This window comes from Dipodomys spectabilis, unplaced genomic scaffold (assembly GCF_019054845.1).
Source record: "Dipodomys spectabilis isolate Male_0828 unplaced genomic scaffold, ASM1905484v1 ptg000422l, whole genome shotgun sequence".
Lineage (NCBI taxonomy): Eukaryota > Metazoa > Chordata > Mammalia > Rodentia > Heteromyidae > Dipodomys > Dipodomys spectabilis.
Window position 1 is genome coordinate 7,141,655 of NW_024871099.1, and position 21,038 is coordinate 7,162,692.

General features: G+C 54.7%; 1 protein-coding gene across 2 annotated transcripts; it reads left to right on the forward strand.

The window, feature by feature from the left end:
* Positions 1 to 794: 794 nt before the first annotated feature.
* Numbl (NUMB like endocytic adaptor protein) lies at positions 795 to 19,019 on the forward strand. 2 transcript variants are annotated; one of them, XM_042667960.1, is made up of 10 exons: positions 795 to 996; positions 5,500 to 5,584; positions 6,755 to 6,894; positions 8,550 to 8,624; positions 8,722 to 8,796; positions 9,298 to 9,438; positions 14,602 to 14,791; positions 15,752 to 16,057; positions 16,587 to 16,709; positions 17,831 to 19,019. In XM_042667960.1, exons 1-10 carry the CDS (start codon positions 973 to 975, stop codon positions 18,460 to 18,462), a joined length of 1,791 nt encoding a protein of 596 aa, XP_042523894.1. In that variant the 5' UTR covers positions 795 to 972; the 3' UTR covers positions 18,463 to 19,019. The 2 variants fall into 2 exon arrangements, with proteins under 2 accessions (XP_042523894.1, XP_042523895.1); XM_042667961.1 differs by having other exon boundaries at positions 928 to 996; positions 15,755 to 16,057.
* Positions 19,020 to 21,038: the final 2,019 nt, after the last annotated feature.

Sequence of the window (21,038 nt, forward strand, 5' to 3'; positions counted from 1 at the left end):
GGGGGAGGAGCTCTCGGGAGGCCTCCAGGTGCAGATGGTCAGCCCCCACCCCAAGCCCCCTTGTCTAAAAGCCCTGCCTGGGCCATCTGTTGCCCCCCCCTCATGTGCTGACCACCTGCTCGAAGGGCTGTGGCAGCTGAGGAGCGCCCCCCATCACCCCCACACACCGCCTCTGGCCTCCCGGGCCCTGGTCCCTTCTTACTCCCAGCAACCTCGCCTTTGCTAATGGGCTCAGATGCCCTCGCCAGCTGCTTGGCCAAACCCACAGGATGAGGGGTGGGGGTGGGAGTAGGGGCGCAGCGGGCCAGCCCCCCCCCCCCCCCCCGTCCCGGACCTCCCCCGGGCTCGAGCCTGGCGCACCCCGCCCTCCCAGACGCTGGGGTCCGTCCCCCGCTTCAGGGTGAAAAGCGCCTCGTCACCGTTTCTGCCCGCCCCCGCCAGGCCGGGAGAGCCCGGGGTTACGGGAAGATTTGAGGACAGGCGGCCGCACGGCGCCTCCCAGAGCGGTTCTTCTGGACGCGGCACTGTCGGGGGGGAATCTGAGGTCAGGGGTGACAGAAGGCGAGGGGGACCCCCACGCTTGACAGCCCCGGGGACGGGGGAGGGGCTGGAGAACCCAGCCGGGTTCCCCCGGCCCGCCGAGCCCCACCAGACCAGGGGGGCGGGGCGGGGCGGTGTCCACCAGGAGGGCGGGGTTGTATTTGCATACGGGGCGGGGCCCTTTGCGTGTGCAGCCGGCGGCGAGCCAATGGGCGTGGAGGGGCGGGGCGCCGAGGCGGGAGGGACGCTCCCCCGCCCCCGCAGCGGAACCCTCCGGGGAGCCGAGCTGGCTCGCGCGCGTGCATCCCGCACCAGCCTCCGGCCCCGGGCCCGGTCCGCGTCACACCGAGCCGCCGCCGCCACAGCAGCCGCAGCCACTCGGGAAGCCAGGCCCAGCCGGGGCCGCGGGAGGCGGGGGCGCCGGGGCCCTGGATGTCCCGCAGCGCGGCGGCCAGCGTGAGAAGGGTGGGAGGGAGGGAGGGGGGCTCGGGTCGGGGGCGGTGTCGCTGATGTGGCGGAGGGTGGGAGGCGGCCGCGGCGCCCGGATGGAGGGGAGATGCCAACACTGGAGAGGGGGGTCCTGGCTGGGGACCCAGGAACAGGCTCCCCCCCAGCCAAAAACGGGGAGACGAGGTAGGGGGGAGTCGGTTCCGGCACGGGCCAAGACCCTGGAAATAGGGATCTTAGACATAGGAGACCCCCCCCCCCCGACCGAGGACAGAGGTCCAGAAATTCTAGGGACAACTCCCTAAGCAAGGTTTTGGGGATAGGGTCTGGGACACAACCCCCCCCCCAATATCAAAACCATGGCCTCTGAAGCGATTCCAGACAATCCTCATCTTTTCTAGCCTGAGGGGGAATGTGAGCACAAACCTCAAAGACAAGGTCTTGGGGTGGGGGGCCTGGGTACCACTTAACCACCAAGCCGAGGATGGGGGTTGGGAGGCATGTCAGATTCCAAGCAGTCTTCCCCCAGGCCTTAGAAGGAGGCACCCAGAACAGTCTTCCCACCCCTACCCTAGTCCTTGGGCGGGTCCCAGGCACATCCCCTCCTCAAAACAAGGTGCCCCCCCCTCCCGCCGTGCCTGGAACTCCACCTCATTCCATCCCCACTGGAGTCAAACACAGAGCATTTCAGTCAACCCCCACCCCCACACTTGGTCAAGGGTCTCAGGGCACAGGTCTCCTAGGCCACCCTCTTTGTCCCTAGGGCTGCCCAGCTGTCCGAAAGGCCCCACCCACAGACGGTACACAGCCGCCCCCCTCCTCCCAGACCTAGCCTCCCAGGCTCCAGGATACAGGCTGGGCTGGGGGCCACTCCCCAGAGACCCCATGCAGAGCTGCTTCAGTGACCAGCAGCTTTGTATATGGTACCTGAAGGGGGGGGGGCAGGGAACAAGGGATGGGGACATATGTGACTAGGAGTGTGACCCCATGTTTGTGTATATGTGTGTGTGTGTGTGTACTAAAGCTGGTGACTGTGAGGAATCCTGCTTCGTATGTGTGCATGTTGTGGTGGTGGTAGAGGGTGTTTGTGGTGATCCTAGTATTTGTGAATGACAGCTGCTCCCTGTACAGAACCCTCTACTTGTGAGTCTCTGTTTGGGTGAGAGCATGGTTGTGGTTGTGTGGTCGTGTCTTGTGGCCCTGTGTTTTGTGTGCCTTGGTGTGCAACAATGATGTGGGTGATTGTGTGTGTTCAGTGGAGTTCTGTCTGTGAGGCCTTGTTTCATGTGTGACTCTCCTGGTGACTTGAAAATGTTGTATTTCTGTGTATGTGACACACTCTTGTCTGTGTAAGTCTGGGTGTGTAGCTGCCATCATATCCGAAGTCACATCGTGCCTATGTGATGGAGGCTGTGTGTGTGTAAATGACTCTGCTTGTAGCTGCGTGTGTACTTACAGTCTCCTATGTGTGATTTGGGTTATGTATTTATTTAATCAAGTATGGCTCAAGCTCTGATGTTGTTTGTGAGCTGGCTCAGGGACTTGGGGTGTGTGTTTGGGGTATGCGAACGGCTATGTCCTGGTGTAACCTGAATGGCTGTGTGTGTGTGTGTGTGTGTCCTGATCTGTGGGAATGTGCATGTCTGCAAAATGTAGCTCTGTGTGTATGTGAGCATGCTCATACATGTGCTGGATTACCTGAGTTTGAGTCTCTGAGATTTGGTGAGATGGTGACTGCCCATGACACTGCAAATAACTCTGTCTAGGACCGTGTAAAACAAGTTACAAATGCTACGCATGGCCTACCTCGTTTCTTCTCTTTCGCCTTCCTCTTCCTCCTGTTCCTCCTCTCTTCCTCCTTCTCTTCCTCTTCCTCCTTTTCCTCCTCCTCTTTCTCTTCCTTTTCCTTTTCTTTTCGCTCTTTTTTTTTTTTCTTGTTGGTCGTGGGGCCTGAACTCTGGGCCTGGGCGCTGTCCCTCACCTCTTCAGCTCAAGGCGAGAGCTCTACCACTTGAGCCACAGCGCCACTTTCAGTTTTCTGGTGGTTTATTGGAGATAAGAGTCTCACCGACTTTCCTCCCCAGGCTGGCTTTGAGCCATGATCCTCAGATCTCAGCCTCCTGAGTAGCTAGGATTGCAGGTATGAGCCACCAGCACCCTTTTTTGTTTTTGTTTTTGTTTTCAGTTGGTTATAGGGCTTGAAATTGGGGCCTGGAGGCTGTCGCTGAGTTCTTTTGCTCAAGGCAAGCACTCTACTACTTTGAACCACAAGGTTACTTCCGGTTTTCTGGTGGTTAATTGGAGGTAAGAGTCTCACAGACTTTCCTGTACAGTCTGGCTTTGAAACCACCATCCTCAGATCTCAACCTCTTGAGTAGCTAGGATTACAGGCATGAGTCACCAGTGCCCGGATCTACATAGTTTCTTCTGTACACACACCCAACTGTGTACTTGTGTTATGGGCAATTGAGCTGTGTGCTAATGGCTCTATTAAGTGTGTAGGTGGGGCTGTGACTTCCCACCTGTCCATGTGAAGCTGTAATGACACATGACTTGTGCATTACCTGAAGAGGCTGTGTCTCTGTGTAAGAGGGTAACCTAGGAGAACATTGTAGGCACACTGACCATGGCAGAAGTCTGGGTATTGTGGACACTGATGCTGTGTGTGTATGTGCACAGGACCCTTCCTGGAATGTGTTGGTTATGTGAGAATGGCCTTTCTTGGGGATGTTTGTGTCTGGGTGTATGCTGTGTCTTTCATGTAGCTGCCTGTCTCTGTAATGATAGGTTATGGCCATTAGTACTGCAGCACGTGGCTTGTGTGTAGAAAGAAGTGTCATGTAAGAGTGATTTGTCATGTGAATGATAGTGAGACCAAATGTGAGCACTTAGCTAAGTTTTTCTGTCTCATAAAAGGTGTGCTGGTGGCCAGGTGCTAGTGGCTCATGCCTATGATCCTAGGAAGCTGAGATCTAAGTTCGCAGCCAGCCCGGCAGGAAGTCCATTAAGCTTTTTTTGGTTGGTCATGGGGCCTGAACTCTGGGCCTGGGCACTGTCCCTCAGCTCTTCATCTCAAGACTAGCTCTCTACCACTTGAGCCACAGTGCCACTTCCAGCTTTTTCTGCTTATGTGGTGTTGAGAAATCGAACCCAGGGCCTTATGCATGCAAGGCAAGCACTCTACCACTGAGCCACCTTCTCAGCCCCTCCATTAGACTCCTTTTTTTTTTTTTTTTGTCAGTCGTGGGGCTTGAACTCTGGGCCTGAGTGCTGTCCCTCAGCTCTTCAGCTCAAGGCTAGCCCTCTACCACTTGAGCCACAGCACCACTTCCGGTTTTCTGGTGGTTTATTGGAGATAAGAGTTTCACAGACTTTCTTGCCTGGGCTGGCTTTGAACCGAAATCCTCAGATCTCAGCCTCCTGAGTAGCTAGGATTACAGGTGTGAGCCACAGGTGCCCGGCTCCATGAGACTCTTATCTCCAATTAACCACCTCCAAACTGGAAATGGCATTGTGGCTCAAGTGATAGAGTGCTAGCCTTGAGCAGAAAAGCTTAGGGACAGAACCCACGTCCTGAGTTCAATCCCTATGACTGACCAAAAAAAAAAAAAGTATGCTGGTGTGACTGCCCAGGGTTGGGTTGGATGGCTGTGTGTGTGTGAGAGAGTTTTATGAAACCAAACACCTGTCTGTCAGGCATCCAGATGTTATTGTGTGGCCATGGAGCTGTGTGGGACAAGTGTGTACAGCTGTGATCATGTCATTGCGTGTCTGGTTCCTAGTGGATAACCTGATGGGTGAACTCTGATTGGATAGAATTCTGTCTGGGGGCCTGGGATGTGGGTTTCCTGGGCGGGTGCCTGAGGAAACACAACTGTTGCTGGGTGTGGTTGGACATGTGTCGTCCTTGTGGCTATGCTTGGGCCCTGCTCTGTGTGTGTGTGGCTGAGAAAATGGGAGTGAACAAAGACCACTTGCTAGTGTGACCAAGCTAGTGAGGTTGGGACAATCTCTGTAGATGTGGCCCAAATGCCCTGAATAGAGCTATGTATCTTCCTCCTGGCAACTGTAGGACTGTTTCTGTGGCTCTGAAGTGTAACCTGAAGTGTGTTGTGTGGCTGTGATGGTATCTGTGTGTAACTAAGCATGCAGAGTTGTGACTGGGTGTGCCGGACAACTGTAGCCCTGAGGTGGCTTCATATATGTAAATATATGTTAACCTGTAGCCTTGTGCATGTGTCATGACAAATCCATATCATTCCCTCAAGGACCTAGGGCCTCCTGAGGCCAGCGCATCCCTAACAATACCCCCCACACCTCAGTACACCTACTAGTTCCTAGGCCTGTAGAACCAGGTGGCTGGTCTCCCTGGTAACAGTTGCTATGGCAACCAGGGTTCTCACCAGGGAGCCTGAGAGGGAGGGGGTTGGCTAAAGTCCAAAGGGGATGAAGTAGGGGAACTCAACCCCATCCCAAACAAACTTCTCACTTTCTCCTCCCTCCTTTGGGCAGGGCGGACCCAGGAGGCCTGAACAGCATTTGCCCCCAGCCCCTTGTGGGGCCCCGGGGCCTCCTGAGACCTTCAGGACGGAGTCGGGTGAGTGACCTGTTGGGGTCCAACAGAGGCTGGGTAGGTGCATGGGCCATCAAAGGCCCTGAGTTCACAGATACACACCAAAATCACACTCTCAGTGATTGTGTACAGGATCACACCATTACAGATTCATACATTCTTTACACAGCCATAGACTTAGTCATACACACACACACACACACAGATGATTGTTTCAGCTCCATGCATACTTACCGATGAGTGACAGGCATACTTGAAGATGTGCCAAGTAACTATTTCTTCATATTGCTAAACAGGCACATGGGTTCACATGATTGGACTGTATACATATTCCCCAGGAACCACAGGCACTCATGAGATACACACTCAACAATGCACAAGCCAGGTTGGTACCATACACCTGTAATCTAGTACTCAGGAGGCTGAAGCAAGAGGGTGGCAAATTCAGGTCAGCCTGGGCTACACAGTGAGACCCTGTCAAAAACAAAAAACCTGGGCACCAATGTCTCACATATGTAATCCTAACCACTCAGGAGGCTGAGATCTAAAGATCTCAGTTCAAAGCCATCTTGGGCAGAAAAGTCTGCAAGATTCCTATCTCTCAATGAGCAAAAAGGCAGACTGGGAGCATAGCTCAAATAGTGGGCACCACCTGTGAGAGAAAAAGCCAAGCGAGAGCTCAAGGCCCTAAATTCAAGCCCTGGTACCGGTATAAACGCACACATATATACACCCTTACCTCTGACATCACAAGCACAGCCCTTCTACGCCCCTGAATCCCACACCAGAATCCCGTGCCCCTGACCCAGTTCAACTTCCAACTCCTGGGCCTTTTCAACAGCGCACCTTCAACCCAAATACTTCTAAAGCCTCTGACTGTGTAACCCCTGACCCCTATATGCCCTCTGATCCTAGTGTTGTCCAGTGTCTGACTTCCTTCCCATCCTTTGGATCTTCAGGCTTTTTGTACTCAAATCCCAGCTTCCAAACCCCTAAAGCCGTGAATCATGACCCCTACCCCAAACTGTCCTATTCCTTCGTCCCTTGTTTCTGAGCCCCTTGGGTGCCACACTCCAGCTCCCCGGCCCTCCCCCGTGTCCCTTTCCTGGACTGTGACCCCCCCCGACCCTGAAACCCCACTTCCATGTCAACTGACCCCCGCCCTTGCCCCACTCTGCTGTCCTGTGTCACTAGACGGGGCGGGCACCATGAACAAGTTACGGCAGAGCCTGCGGCGGAGGAAACCAGCCTACGTGCCCGAAGCATCGCGCCCGCACCAGTGGCAGGCGGACGAAGACGCTGTGCGCAAGGGCACCTGCAGCTTCCCGGTCAGGGTGAGTGGGCGGGGCATAAGGCGGTGGGCGAGGTGGGTGGGGCATGTGACTGGGCCAGATGTGATGTGGTGGGCGGGGCATAAGGCGATGGGAGGAGCATGATGAACAAGACAAGTGGTAATAGGAATGGTATAAGGTAGTGGGGGCGGGGCACGTGGTGGTGGGCAGGGCCTGTTGTGATGGGGGGAGAAATGGGTGGTGGTGGGAGGGGCATACAGCCCTGGGAGTGGTGTGATATGATAGGATGTGCGTGGTGGGTGGGGCATCAAGTGATAGGCGGGGCGTGAGGCCATGAGAGGGCCCTGATAGGTGGGGCAGGCAGTGGTAGGAGAGACATAAGGCGGTGAGGGGGGAAGGGGGGGGCGGGCGTGCAGAAGTGGGCGGAGCCACCTGCTGGGTCCTGCCAGTCTCCATACCAGGCCTGGTGCTGTGAGCAGAGGCTTTCTGTTCTTAAAAAGCTATGGCCTGGTAGAGCGCTTGCCTTGCATGCTTGAGGCCCTGTGTTCGATTCCTCAGCACCACGTAAGCAAAAAGAAAAAAGCCAGAAGTGGCGCTGTGACTCAAGTGGTAGAAAGCTAGCCTTGAGCTGAAGAGCTGAGGGACAGCGCCCAGGCCCAGAGTTCAGGCCCACGACTGGACCAAAAAAAAAAGAAAAAAAAAAGAAAGTCCATGAGACTCTTATCTCCAATGAACTACCAAACAACTGGAAGTGGCGCTGTGGCTCAAGTGGTAGAGTGCTAGCCTTGAGCTAAAGAGCTTGGGGGCCCAGAGTTCAAGGCCCATGACTGACAAAAAAAAAGCTATGGAGCCTGTTGGAGTTGACATAAAACCCAGGACAAGTTAATTTGTACCAGGAAAATAGCACCTGGAGGGTGGTTGGGGGAGAGGCTACCCAATTCCCTGGGGACTCACAAAGAACCCCACTGGAAGATCATGCTGGAAAATATTAGTAGCATTCGCAAAGCCCTCGACTGTTAAGGGTTTAAGGGTTTTGCTTTAAGACAGCCAGAACTCTGTACAACATACTTTGTTGTGCTTTTCCCATGGGAAGACAGCAGGATTGAGGGCCTTGCTGTGGAGTTCAGCCCTTTCATGGCTGGGGGACTCAGGCTAGCTCTTCTGCCTAATTTTCCCTTCCCCTGAGTGTGAGGGAAAGGGAGGAAGGGAAGACAGCCAGTGGAGGATATGCTGTTGAATTACAGCTCTGGGCAGCCAAGCTCCATTCCACCTCCCATCAGTCCTTGCCAGGGCAGAGAGGCCCCCCCCTCCCCCCCCCCCTGCCCACTGGCTCTGGCTCTTTCTACCTGTGGTCCCAGGAGGCAGAGCAGCCTGGTATAGCCTTCAACCAGTCCCCTCAGCCACAAGGATGCAAACCCAGCACCATCGTTAAGCAGCAGTTAAGGCCCCAGGACAGAGCAGCACAAAAACACCAAACAAAAAACACTTCAATCCACACCTGTGTTTCCTCAGCTGCACATCTGGGCTGGGAAATGCACTGCACACCTCAACTTGCATTGAGGTGGTGCAGAATGAACGCATTCCCGTCTCTGATGGGCCTGGCACGGTGCCGGGTGTGTGGCATCTGGGTAGTGAACCCAGGAAAGGCTCCCAGGTGCTTAATATTTCCTGTCTCTCCGTCCCCATCTCCACTCAAGTACCTGGGCCACGTGGAGGTGGAGGAGTCCCGAGGCATGCACGTGTGTGAAGATGCTGTGAAGAAGCTGAAGGCGGTGAGTGAGGGGGGCCTCTGGAGCCAGGGAGGAGGTGAGGCCAGCCTGGCACAGGCGGCCCTGACCAGGCCCCTCTGTACCCTGCCCCCTCCCCCAGATGGGCCGGAAGTCCGTCAAGTCGGTCCTGTGGGTGTCTGCCGATGGGCTCCGAGTAGTGGATGACAAGACCAAGGTAGGAGGCCCCCTCCTCCCGCTCTGCTCCAATCAGGCCAAGGATACCTGGCCATGCCCCCTGGGACCTTCCCGACCCTCCTCTCCCACAGGGCTCTTGTAGACTGTGCCATGTGTTCCTGTCAAGGCTGCAGCTCGCTGCACAGTCCTAATTCAGAAATGAGGGCTGCAGTTATTTGTGAGTTGGTATAGAGTGGGTGAGAGCACGAACTGGAGCAGCCGCCTCAGCACGGATCCCAGCCACCCCCTCACCAGCTGGGGCGGGAGGGTGGGGGGAGCCTGGCCAGGAGATTCACCCCTTCCGGGCTTCAGTGGCCTCTTCTTAAAAAAAAAAAAAAAAAGGGGGGGGGGGACGGGGGGGTTGTGAGAGATCCTTCCAGTAGAGAGAAAGTATGTAAAACCTGTTTAAACACTGGCCACAGTCAGGTGAGCATGAGGGTACACGCCTGTAATCCCAGCACTCAGGAGAGAAGGTTCACGCTGTGCGCGTGCTTCCTTCTAGGACCTGCTGGTGGATCAAACCATCGAGAAAGTCTCCTTCTGCGCTCCTGACCGCAACCTGGACAAGGCATTCTCCTACATCTGCCGGGATGGCACGACTCGCCGCTGGATCTGCCACTGCTTCCTGGCACTCAAGGACTCCGTGAGTATCATCCAAACCGTCCGCCGCAGACCCTGCTGCTGTCCCCACTCAAGTGTTTCCCACACCTTTCCCTTCTTATTTCCCAGTCTCCCAATGCATGCTGGGCTTGGGAGTGCATACCTGTCATCTCCGCAATCAGGAAGTTGAGGCTGGAGGACACTCGGTTTGAGGCTAGCCAGGACTATGTAGTAAGGCCTTGTGTCAGAGAGAGAGCAAGAGAGAGAGCCCAATCCTAATAACTCTGAGCCCCCAAAATTAGTCAGTACCCCCAATCTGCCCACTTACACATGTAACTTGAACTGACAGGAGAGTGGAAACCACATTTATATTGATTGAGTCTCTTGTAAATGGCGCTAGCAAGGGTTGATACGGGAATGCTGGCGCCTGGGACAGCTGCTCTTCGCTGAACTCAGCAGAGTACACATGGGCGGAGTCAGTTTGCTATTGCTGGGTCACAAAGCACCCCTAAATTTTGTAGTTTGAAATTGAAATCACGGCCTTTTTGGGAAGGCCAGCAGCACCGCTCTGGCTCCAGGATGTCTCCTGCCATTGCTAGCCTCTGGGCTGATGACGTCAGGAGACTGGCCAGATGTCTTCCTGTGGCGGTAGGATCTCCCCAGGGCGTCTTTCCAATGTGGAAGCTTCTAGAGAACTTAAGCTCAAGAAAGTCTCAAGGAAGAAAGTGCCAAATGTGGCGGTGCGCATCTACAATCCCAGCTGCTCCAGAGATAGGAGGATTACAGTTCAAGGGTGACTGAGCAAAAGTACAAGACCCGATCTGAAAAATAATGAAAGTAAAAGGGACCGGGGGGGGGGGGGGGGTGGGGGGGGGGTGGGGGGTGGGGGGGTGGGGGGGGGGAGGGGGGTGTGGTTCAAGCGATAGAACACCTGCCTAGCAAGCAAAGGTGCTAAGTTCAAACTCCAGCACCTCCCCTAGCCCCATTCCCCCCAAAAAAGAGGAGAAGGTAGGGGGGGCCAGAAAAAGTTGTATTGCGGTTTTGGACTGGCTATCACCCAGCATGGCTACCATGGTACTGTGTTTGTTCCAGGAGAGGACCAAGACTCCACCAGGGGTGGGGGAGTGGAACCTTCTAGAAGAGCACATGTGGGCCAGAAATTTGTTGTGGCTATTTCTGGAAGATCTGTTGGCGCATGGCAGGGGGTGTGGATTTGGTGTCTAGCCACCCGGCTGCGTGGGCCCAGTGCCATGACCCCCTGTGGGGAGAAGGGGGGCTCCTCAGGGCTCACAGGAGGGCTCCTTGTAATCCCACCCAGCAAGGTCTTGCGAGGCCCAGAGTGACTCAGTGGATGGAAATATTTAGGGAAGAGAAGCAAACCAAACTGTGAGAGAATCAAAGCTCGGGAAGACCGAGGAACAGTAGGTAATTGCTTCCTCAAATCTGAGCTTCAGGGTTAAAATACTCGTGGAATTCCTAGGATTCCTCAAATGTAACCTTGTTCATTTTAAGTGACTTTCACACGAAATTAGTTATTTTAGCCAAGTGCGGTTGGTGGCGCATGCCTGTAATCCCAGCACTTGGGAGGCTAAGATAGATCATGAATCCCAGGCTAGCCAAAGTGGTAGAGTGCATGCCTAGGAAGCGTTGAGTGCCTGAGTTCGAACTCCAGTACCACCAAAACAGAAATAAATAGCAAAGGATGGTTTTTGTTTTTCAGTCAGTCATGGGTCTTGGGCCTGGGCACTATCCCTGAGCTCTTTTGCTCAAGGCTAGTGCTGTATCATTTAGAATCACAGCCCTACTTCTGGTTTTCTGGTGGTTAATTGGAGATAAGAGTCTCACAGACTTTCCTACTGAGTCTGACTTTAAACTGGGATCCCCAGATCTCAGCCTCCTGAGCGGTTAGGATTTCAGGCATAAGTCAGCAGCACCCAGCCAGAAGACTTAAAAAATATACAATTTTATAATTATTAAGGTAATGTACAGAGGGGCTACCATTGCATAAGTCAGGTAATGGGTATATTTCTTTTTTTGGACAATGTCATACCTTCCTTCAAGACTCTTGAAGAAAATACCACCAACAAAATATTAGAGATGCTGGGGACACATGGCTTACACAGGGGGCGGAGATCTGAGGATCACCGTTTGAAGCCAGCCCAGGCAGGAAAGTCTATGAGACTCTTTTGGGGGGGCGGGAGGGGGGAGAGGGTCTGGTCGTGGGGCCTAAACTCTGGGCCTGGGCGCTGTCCCTCAGCTCTTCAGCTCAAGGCTAGCGCTCTACCACTTGAGCCATAGCGCCACTTCCGGCTTTTTTGCTAATGTGGTGCTGAGGAATCGAACCCAGGGCCTCAGGCATGCAAGGCAAGCGCTCTACCACTGAGCCACCTTCCCAGCCCTCTATGAGACTCTTATCTCCAGTGAACCACCAGAAAGGCCAGAAGTGGAACTGTGACTCAAGTGATAAGAGTGCCATCCTTGAGCAAAAGAACACCACAGGGACAGCCAGCCAGGCCCTAAGTTCAAGACCCAGGACCAGCAAGTGCACAGAAAGACACAAATTAAGACAGAAATATGTGTAATGCAGTGACCTTTGGTGTATTCAAAATGACAACTAACTGTCATTTCTCTGATTCCACAACATTCCCACCCCCCTAAGGAGGCCCCTATACCCATGAAGTTGCCTGCCCTGTCCCCTCCCCACCCCGAACCCTGGCCAGCAGCTACTCTGCCTTCTTCAGGTTTCTGCCTGTTGTGAATGAGACAGAATCGTATGTCTGCCTTCCTTCACTAGCCATGATGTTTCCTACCCTTAGGTGTTAGAGCTGAATTTTTTTTTCTGGCCATTCCTGGGGCTTGAACTCAGGGCCTAGGCACTGTCCCTGAGCTTCTTTTACTCAAGGCTAGCACTCTACCACTTGAGCCACAGCACCACTTCTGGCCTTTTCTGTGTATGTGGTACTGAGGAATTGAACCCAGGGCTTCATGCATGTGAGGCGAGCACTCTACCACTAAGCCACATTCTCAGCCCTGCATTCTTTTTTTTATAGCCAAGTAATACTCCACTGTGTGGATTCTTCAATTTATTAATACTATTCTGCCCCTCCACTAATGGATATTTGGGTTGTTTTCACCTTTGGGAGGTATTTGACTGTGTTTAGCTTGTTGTGTTTGTGCTGGGCCTTGAATTCAGAGCTTCAACCTCTTGCTTAGCTTTTTTTTTTTTTTTTTTGTCAGTCATGGGCCCTGAACTCCAGGCCTGCACATTATCCCTCAGCTCTTCAGCTCAAGGCTAGCACTCTATCACTTGAGACACAATGCCGCTTCTGGCTTTTTCTGCTTATGTAGTGCTGAGGAATCAAACCCAGGGCTTCATGCATGCAAGGCAAGCGCTCTACCACTGAGCCACCTTCCCAGCTTTTATGTTTGTTTGTTTTTTTTTTAATCATGGCTGAGCTCTATCACTTGAGCCATACTTGTAATTCTAGCTTTTTGCTGGTTAATTGGAAGTAAGAATCCCACAGACTCTCCTGCCTGGGCTGGGTTGGCTTTGAACCATGACCCCCAGATCCCAGCCTCCTGAGTAGCTAGGATTACATGTTTGAGTTACCAGAACCTGGCTTTGAGGGTTTTTTTTTTCTTGATCGTAGGGCTTGAACTCCAGGCCTGGGCGCTGTCCCTGAGCTCTTTGCTCAAGGCTAGCACTCTATCATTTAGAGTCACAGCACCACTTCCAGTTTTCTGGTGGTTCATTGGAGATAAGAGTCTCACAGACTTGCTGCCTGGGCTGGCCGTGATCCTCAGATTTCAGCCTCCTGAGTAGGTAGGATTAAAGACATGAACCACCAGAGCCTGGCTTTGAGTTATTTTTTTAAGATAAGATTTCAGTGTGTATCTCAGGCTGGGCTGAAACTTGCTATATAGTCCAGGTTAGCCTTGAACTTGAAATCCCCTGCCTCAGCTTCCAGAGTGCTGGGATTACAGGCCTGTGTCACCAGGCTGGGCTTTAGGTTACGTTCTGTGTGTGGAGTGTGTGTGTGGGGGGGGAGTAGTCCAACTCTCCAAGAATGTAGGTATTGATTTTTGAGGAGTGTCTTTCCCCGTGGAGCCCTGTGGACCTCCTTATTGAGGACAGTGGAGGCTGTGAGTGGAGGCTGATTTCTTTGCTCTCAGCTCTGTTTGCACTGCTGTGTGTGTGTGTGTGTGTGTGTGCGTGCATGCATGCGTGTCCCTGAGCCAGTGCCATGCTGTTTTGATTAATGTTGCTGCATAGTTAAGTTTTGAAATCAGCAAATGTGATGATTCTCCTTCTGTATTTTCTTTTTCTTTCAGAGTTGTTTGGGCTATTCTGGATTTCTTTGGAACTCCAGATGAATCTTAGTGTTGGCTCATTTCGGCAAAGAGTACAATTGGGGGTTCTGATAGTTGGTTAAATCTATAAATTACTTCGGGACATACAGCCATCTTAACCATAAATTAAGTCTTCCAGTCTTTGTGTGCGTGTGTGTGTGTGTGTGTGTGTGTGTGTGACATGCGTGCATGCATGCGTGTGAGCACAAGTCCTGGGGCTTGAACTCAAGTCCTGGACACTGTCCCTGAGCTTTTTTTTTTTTTTAAACTCATGGCTAGCACTCTGTCACTTATGCCACAGCTATACTTCCAGCTTTTGGGTGGTTAATTGGAGTCTCCCAGACTTTCCTGCCTGGTCTAGCCTCAAACTTCAGTCCTCAAATCTCAGCCTCCTGAATAGCTAGGATTATAGGCACGAGCCACTTGCCTAGCTCCTAGAATTTGTGTCTGGCATGTTTCACTCCAGCTGATATTTGATTTATGGTGGAGATTTTGTTGTTCTGTTCATTGGAGTTTGCTTTTGAGCCAGGATCTTGGTTTTTCTGCCCAGGTTGGCCTTGAACTCCTGGCTCAAGACATAGTCCTGTCTCTGCCTCTGGAGTAGCTGAGACTATGATTACACACACACACACATACCCATGCTGGGGATGAGCCCAGGGCCTTTGCACGTGCTGGGTCATCTCCCTAATGCAGAGCCACACCCCACCCCAGGAGCTGCACTTGTCACCCTGGCCTACAGTACTGATGAACCACCCAGGCCCCGAGAGGTGCAGGAACGCTTTTGGGAGCCCCACACCCAGAGCTGGGTCCGCGCCATCTCTGACGGACCCCCCTCCCCCCCCATGTGCATGTACAGGGAGAGCGGCTGAGCCACGCCGTGGGCTGCGCGTTCGCGGCCTGCCTGGAGCGGAAGCAGCGGAGGGAGAAGGAGTGCGGCGTGACGGCCGCCTTCGACCCCAGCCGCACCAGCTTTGCCCGCGAGGGCTCCTTCCGCCTGTCGGGTGGCGGGCGGCCCGCCGAGCGCGACGCCTCAGACAAGAAGAAAGGTGGGTGCCGCCTGGAGAGGGGAGGGGTGCTGCTGAAGTCGGGACCCTGCTTGGGAACAGCACTAGAGGCTCCTGTTGGCCTGCCTGGACGGCTTCACCCATCAGCCTCACGGCCTCAAGAGTAGCTAGAGAAGTGCGTATATGTGTGCCAGTCCTGGGGCTTGAACTCAGGGGCCCTGGGCACTGGCTAGCGCGCTACCACTTGAGCCACAGCTCCACTTTCAGCTTTTTTGATGGTTAATTAGAATTGAGTCTCACAGCTTTCTGCCCAGGGCTGGCTTCAAACCACAACCTCAGATCTCAGCCTCTTGAGTAGCTGGGATTACAGGTGTGAGCCTGCTTTTTTTTTTTTTTTTCCCCAGTCCTGGGGCTTGAACTCAGAGCCTGGGTACTGTCCTTGAGCTTCTTTTGCTCAAGGCTAGCACTCTACTACTTGAGCCACAGCACCACTTCTGGCCTTTTCTGTGTATGTGGTGCTGAGGAATCGAACCCAGGGCTTCATGCATGCGAGGCGAGCACTCTACCACTAAGCCACATTCCCAGCCTTCCCCTGCTTCTTCAGCCTGAGTGTGGAGAGCTGGCTTTCCCAGCAGTCAGAAGATAGTCTCAGTATGCAGGAGCCCAGTCTGAGGCACTGGAACAATCTAGAAAGCTAAAAGGATACAGCTGTGCCAAGCCAGGTGTAGGATAGAGGAAACACAGGGGTATCATTGAGGCGAGAAGGATGATGAAAAAGGGGAGAGGAAGCTGGCCACCACTAACTCACACCTGCAATCTGGCTACTTGGGAGGCTGAGATGGGGAGGATTGTGGTTTGAGATCAGTGTAGGGTACTCAAGGTACCCTTTTCTCATCCAATAGCTGGGTACAGTAGTGCACACCTGTAATCCCAGCCAGCAGGAGGCTGAGGTTGGGAGACTTAGGATGTGAGATGTCACCTGACCATCTCTCATGTCTTTAGCAGAGGCAGTGGCTGCTCCGGCTGTGGCCCCTGGCCCTGCCCAGCCTGGACATGTGTCCCCAACCCCCGCCACCACATCCCCCGGTGAGAAAGGGGAGGCAGGCACCCCAGTGGCGGCAGGCACCACGGCAGCCGCCATCCCCCGGCGCCATGCCCCTCTGGAGCAGCTGGTCCGCCAGGGTTCCTTTCGAGGGTTTCCAGCTCTCAGCCAGAAGAACTCTCCATTCAAACGGCAGCTGAGCCTGCGGCTGAATGAGCTGCCATCCACTCTGCAGCGCCGGACTGACTTCCAGGTGAAGGGCACAGGTGAGCCCGGCCCCAGGGGGAGCACCGATGTGGGCAAGGAAAGAGGAAGATGGTTCACACCGTGTGATTGATGAGCACTGTCTGCTGGGAGCAAAGGCTAGATGGGTGGGACATATCGTGATCAATTGATAATGTCTGCAGAGAATAAGGAATTGGAGGAAGGGTATGAAGAGCTGGGAGTGGATGGCATGCCTGTAATCCCAGCACTCAGGAGGCCAAAGCAGGAAAATCATGAGTTTGAGAACAGTCTGGGTTGCATAGTGAGGAAGGAAAGAAGGGAGGGAGGGAAGGAGGGAGGAAGGAAGGGAGGGAGGGAGGAAGAGAGGGAGGGAGGGAGGGAGGAAAGGAAGGAAGGAAGGAAGGAAGGAGGGAGCTGGGTGACATAATACATCATGATTAGCAGTGCTCCAGGAAATAAGTCTTCCTCGCACAAGGGAAAGAAGAAAAGCAGCATATATGCTCTTGGGAAGGAAAAGAGCCCGGATCCCCAAGGACCTGTTCACTGATCTCTGCCTTTACCTTTTTCCAGTGCCTGAGATGGAGCCGCCAGGTGCCAGCGACAGTGACAGCATCAATGCTCTGTGCACACAGATCAGCTCTTCTTTTGCCAGTGCTGCTGCCCCCCCATCAGGACCACCACCTGCCACAGCAGGTACAGCAGCCCCTCACTGGGCACACACCCTCCAGGGCACCTTCCTACAGCCCCTTCCCCATTTACGGCCTCCACGGACAACCTGGGAATTTTGGATGGCTTAGAGTAAGAACCATTGATCATCCTAGAGCCATGGGATCATCTTAGAGCCATAGAATTATCTAGAGCCAGGAGATCACCTGGGAACTGTGGGGTTACCTTGGAACCATGGATTACTTTAGAACTATGGGATTATCTTAGAAGCTTGGGATCATCTTAGAACCATGGGGCACCTTAGAACTATGGGATCATCTTAGATCATGAGTCATTTTATTTTATTTTATTTTTTAATATGGCTGGGTGCTGGTGGCTCACGTTCGAAGCCAGCCTAAGCAGGAAATTCGTCACAGACTTTTTTTTTGGGGGGGGGGGGGCGTCCAGTCATGGGGCCTGAACTCTGGGCCTGGGCGCTGTTCCTCAGCTCTTCAGCTCAGTGCTAGCGCTCTACCACTTGAGCCACAGCGCCACTTCCGGCTTTTTTTCTTTTTTGCTTATGTGGTGCTGAGGAATCGAACCCAGGGCCTCAGGCATGCAAGGCACTGAGCCACCTTCCCAGCCCCTCATGAGTCATTTTAGAACCGTAGGATTATCTTAGAACCCTGGGATTATCATAGCATCATGGTTCATTTTAGAACCGTGGGATCACCTTAGAACCATGAGATCATCTTAGGACTGGCAAAAAAAAAAAAAATCTATGCAGTCCTACGATCTTTTTTTGTTGTTGGTGGTGGTGGGGCTTGAACTCAGGGCCTGGGTGCTGTCCTTGAGCCTCTTTGTGCTCAAGGCTAGCGCTCTACCACTTGAGCCAGTGCCACTTCTGCTTTCTGAGTGATTCATTGGAGGTAAAGAGTCTCATGGGGACTTTTCTGCCTGGGGTGGCTTCAAACCATGGTCCTCAGATCTCAGCCTCCTGAGTAGCTAGGGTAACAGGCGTGAGCCCCCAGCGCCTGGCAGTCCTAGGGTCTTAAAATGCTAGAATCAGAGGTGAGGCAGCTCCAGAGCCGCCCCCTGATGCCCAGCCATCCACACTACCAGCTTGGCACTGCCCCATGCCCTTTCACCCACCTTCTCTGCTCTCCCAGGATCGTCTGCCTGGGGTGAGCCCGCAGTGCCCCCTGCAGCTACCTTCCAGCCTGGACACAAACGGACACCATCAGAGGCTGAACGATGGCTGGAGGAAGTGTCTCAGGTGGCAAAAGCTCAGCAACAGCAGCAGCAGCAGCAGCAAGCCACCTCGGTGCCCACAGTGCCCCCTGCCCTACAGCCCTTCCCTGCCCCCGTGGGGCCCTTCGACACCACACCCGCCCAGGTGGCGGTGTTCCTGCCACCCCCCCACATGCAGCCTCCCCCATTTGTACCTGCCTACCCCGGCCTAGGCTACCCCCCCATGCCCCGGGTGCCCGTGGTGGGCATTACCCCCTCACAGATGGTGGCCAACGCTTTCTGCTCAGCTGCCCAGCTCCAGCCTCAGCCCGCCACCTTACTTGGCAAAGCTGGGGCCTTCCCACCCTCCGCCGCCCCCAGTGTCCCTGGGGGCCAGGCCCGGCCACGCCCCAATGGAGCCCCCTGGCCTCCAGAGCCAGCCCCTGCCCCAGCCCCTGAGTTGGACCCCTTCGAGGCCCAGTGGGCAGCGTTAGAAGGCAAACCTTCCACCGAGAGGCCCCCCAACCCCTTTTCGGGAGACCTGCAGAAGACCTTCGAGATTGAACTGTAGCCCCAGCTGCCCTGCCCACCCTGATGCGCTAGACGTGCCATGCCTGGGAGTGGGGACCCAGCCTCCCTCCCCTAAGACTGCGCCCCTCAGCGCCCCCCTCTAAGCCCTTCTCTCCACCACCCCTCAGAAACCACTACAGAACCAATATCTTGATGGCCAGGTTGCGACAGGATGGAATTCAGGGACCGACCCAGCCTGGCTAAGGGAACTATTTCACTGCTGGACTGAAGCTGGCAATGCCCCGCCCCAGCCCTTCTCCCCTTCCTCCCCCACCCCCCCCACCTTCAGTTCAAGCTACATTTCCCAGTTTCTCCTGTTGCCCTTCCAACTTGCCAGTGTCGGGCAGGATAGAGGAGGGGCTACCCACCTAGGGGCCCTCCTGGGCCCACCCAAGTCTGGTTATCTCCTCTCCCCCACCTAAACACAGCACAAGCTAAGGGCTCCCCTGTGCCCACGCTGCGTTCACTGCCAATGCTGTGCCCACCCCTACTGCCTTCCCTCACCACTCGGGGCTCTTTATCATCCGGGGGACCGAGGTCTCATGGGGCAGGGGCCAGGTAGGGGGCCCAGGAGGTGGGGAGGGGGAGAGGAGATACTCAGTTACCTCATGTGGGTGCCCGCTGGGGAGGGGAGGGAGTCCCAGAACAAAGAGATGGAGTGCCTGGCGGGTACTTTTCTATCTTTTATTTCCAGATTTTTTTTTTTGTATCTAAACTTGCAGATTTGTACTATACAAGGACAGCCAATAAAGGAAGACTGTACTGGTGGCCCTGGGCACGCCTGCAGGGGGTGGGGGGGTGGGGCTTTCCTGAGTCATGGGGAGACAGGTGGGAGGAGGAGGGACTCCCTGAGCCCTACCTGTGAGTCATGGCTGGGGCTCAGCTCCTGCCATGTGGGCAATTGCAGGGAGCCCGACGTTAATCACCCCACTTCTATTATTAGCAGACTTGGGATGAGGAAAATAAGAAGGGCAGGTTCTAAAGTACCTCTGATCCCTTTCAACTTTGAGAACAAGTAGCTTCTTCTATAGCTGGGGCCAAGCTCAACAAAGACCACCCCCCCACACACCTCCTCCCCACAAATGCTGCGGGTCTCACAATTCAGGCCACGCACTTCCCACCTGATGTGGCCACAAGCTCCAAAAGCTCTCTTAGGATTTAATATATAGCCTGAGGCCTAGTGCCTGCAGCTCAGGCCTGTACTCCTAGTCACTCAGGAGGCTGAAACAGGAGGATCATGGTTCCAAGTCCCCCTCTACCCCTCAGAGATAAGCCCCACTGACTCATCCCCAAGCCTCTGCCCACACACCTGCACCCAGCCTGGCCGGCACTGAGTTCAACCATCTTGTAAAGCCTGTCTCCGTTGAACCAACTCTTTGACCCTTAAGGCCGGGCCAGAAGCACCCCCTCTGCTCCCTGAGCCCCAGGGACCGGGGACAGGCCCAGCCATCAGGGACAGTGGCAGGCCAGGCCTCTGCTGGCCTAGATAACGAAGCTGCTTCTCCCCTGGGCCCAGCGCCCTGAGAGAGGGTGGGAAAGGGAGCCATCTCTCCAGCTCCTGGGGGAGGGGGAGGGGTCTGCCCATCTCCCCCGTCACGTCCTGGATGGAAACAAAAGTGAGGAGGTGGTGGTCTCCAGCCCCCCACTTCTTGCTCCCAGGATCAGCGCAGGAACCCTGGAATAAAGCCCCCGAGCCCCCAGCGTTGAGGTCATTTCGGAGGAACTGGCCTGCACCCCCTCTCTGGCCCTACGGGAAGCCCCGGCCCCTCTGAAGCCATTCCCCACGCCCAGCGCCTCTGCTCTCCCCAGCTCCTTTCGTGGCCTTGTCTCCCCCCTTCCTCCTGTGATTCCAGTCATGTCTGGGAAGCTCCGCCCACTGCAAGGCCCGGATGCCCGGGCTGCTGCTGCTGCTGCTGCTCCACATGCGCCCACCAGTCACTTTGGCTGGAAGATCGAGACCAGCCGGAGCCAATACCGACGAGGTCACGTGGTCCGGGACTCGGCAGCACGGTGGGACAGCGCCACCTGCTGGCTGGGGGGCTCAGGACAGTGAAACGCGGTGGCACAGCGCCCCCTGCTGGCTGAGGCCGCGCAGTGCCTGCCGGTCCCCACTGGGGCCCTGCCCAAAGGAGACAAGGAAGACAGAACACACACACACACACACACACACACACACACACACACACACACACACACACACACACACACACACACACACACACACACACACACACACACACACACACACACACAGAGGAACAGTAGGGCTGGGAAGGTGGCTTAGCGGTAGAGCGCTTGCCTAGCATGCAGGAAGCCCCTGGGTTCGATTCCTCAGCACCACATACACAGAAAAAGCCAGAAGTGGCGCTGTGGCTCAAGTGGTAGAGTGCTCGCCTTGAGCTGAAGAGCTGAGGGACAGCGCCCAGGCCCAGAGTTCAGACCCCATGACCAGTAAAAAAAAAAAAAGAAGAAGAAAGAAAAGGAAAGAAGAAGGAAGAAGAGGAGGAGGAGGAGACAGCACCCAGGCCCTGAGTTCAAGCCTCAATACTAGCACACACAAAAAAAGTTATCCTAGCC

Excerpts from the sequence above, each read along its gene's own strand:
- Numbl (XM_042667960.1), top strand. The coding sequence starts at position 973 with ATGTCCCGCAGCGCGGCGGCCAGC. Across the intron at positions 997-5,499 it reads CCCGCAGCGCGGCGGCCAGC|GGCGGACCCAGGAGGCCTGA; the intron begins GTGAGAAGGGTG and ends TCCTTTGGGCAG. Across the intron at positions 6,895-8,549 it reads CCTGCAGCTTCCCGGTCAGG|TACCTGGGCCACGTGGAGGT; the intron begins GTGAGTGGGCGG and ends TCTCCACTCAAG.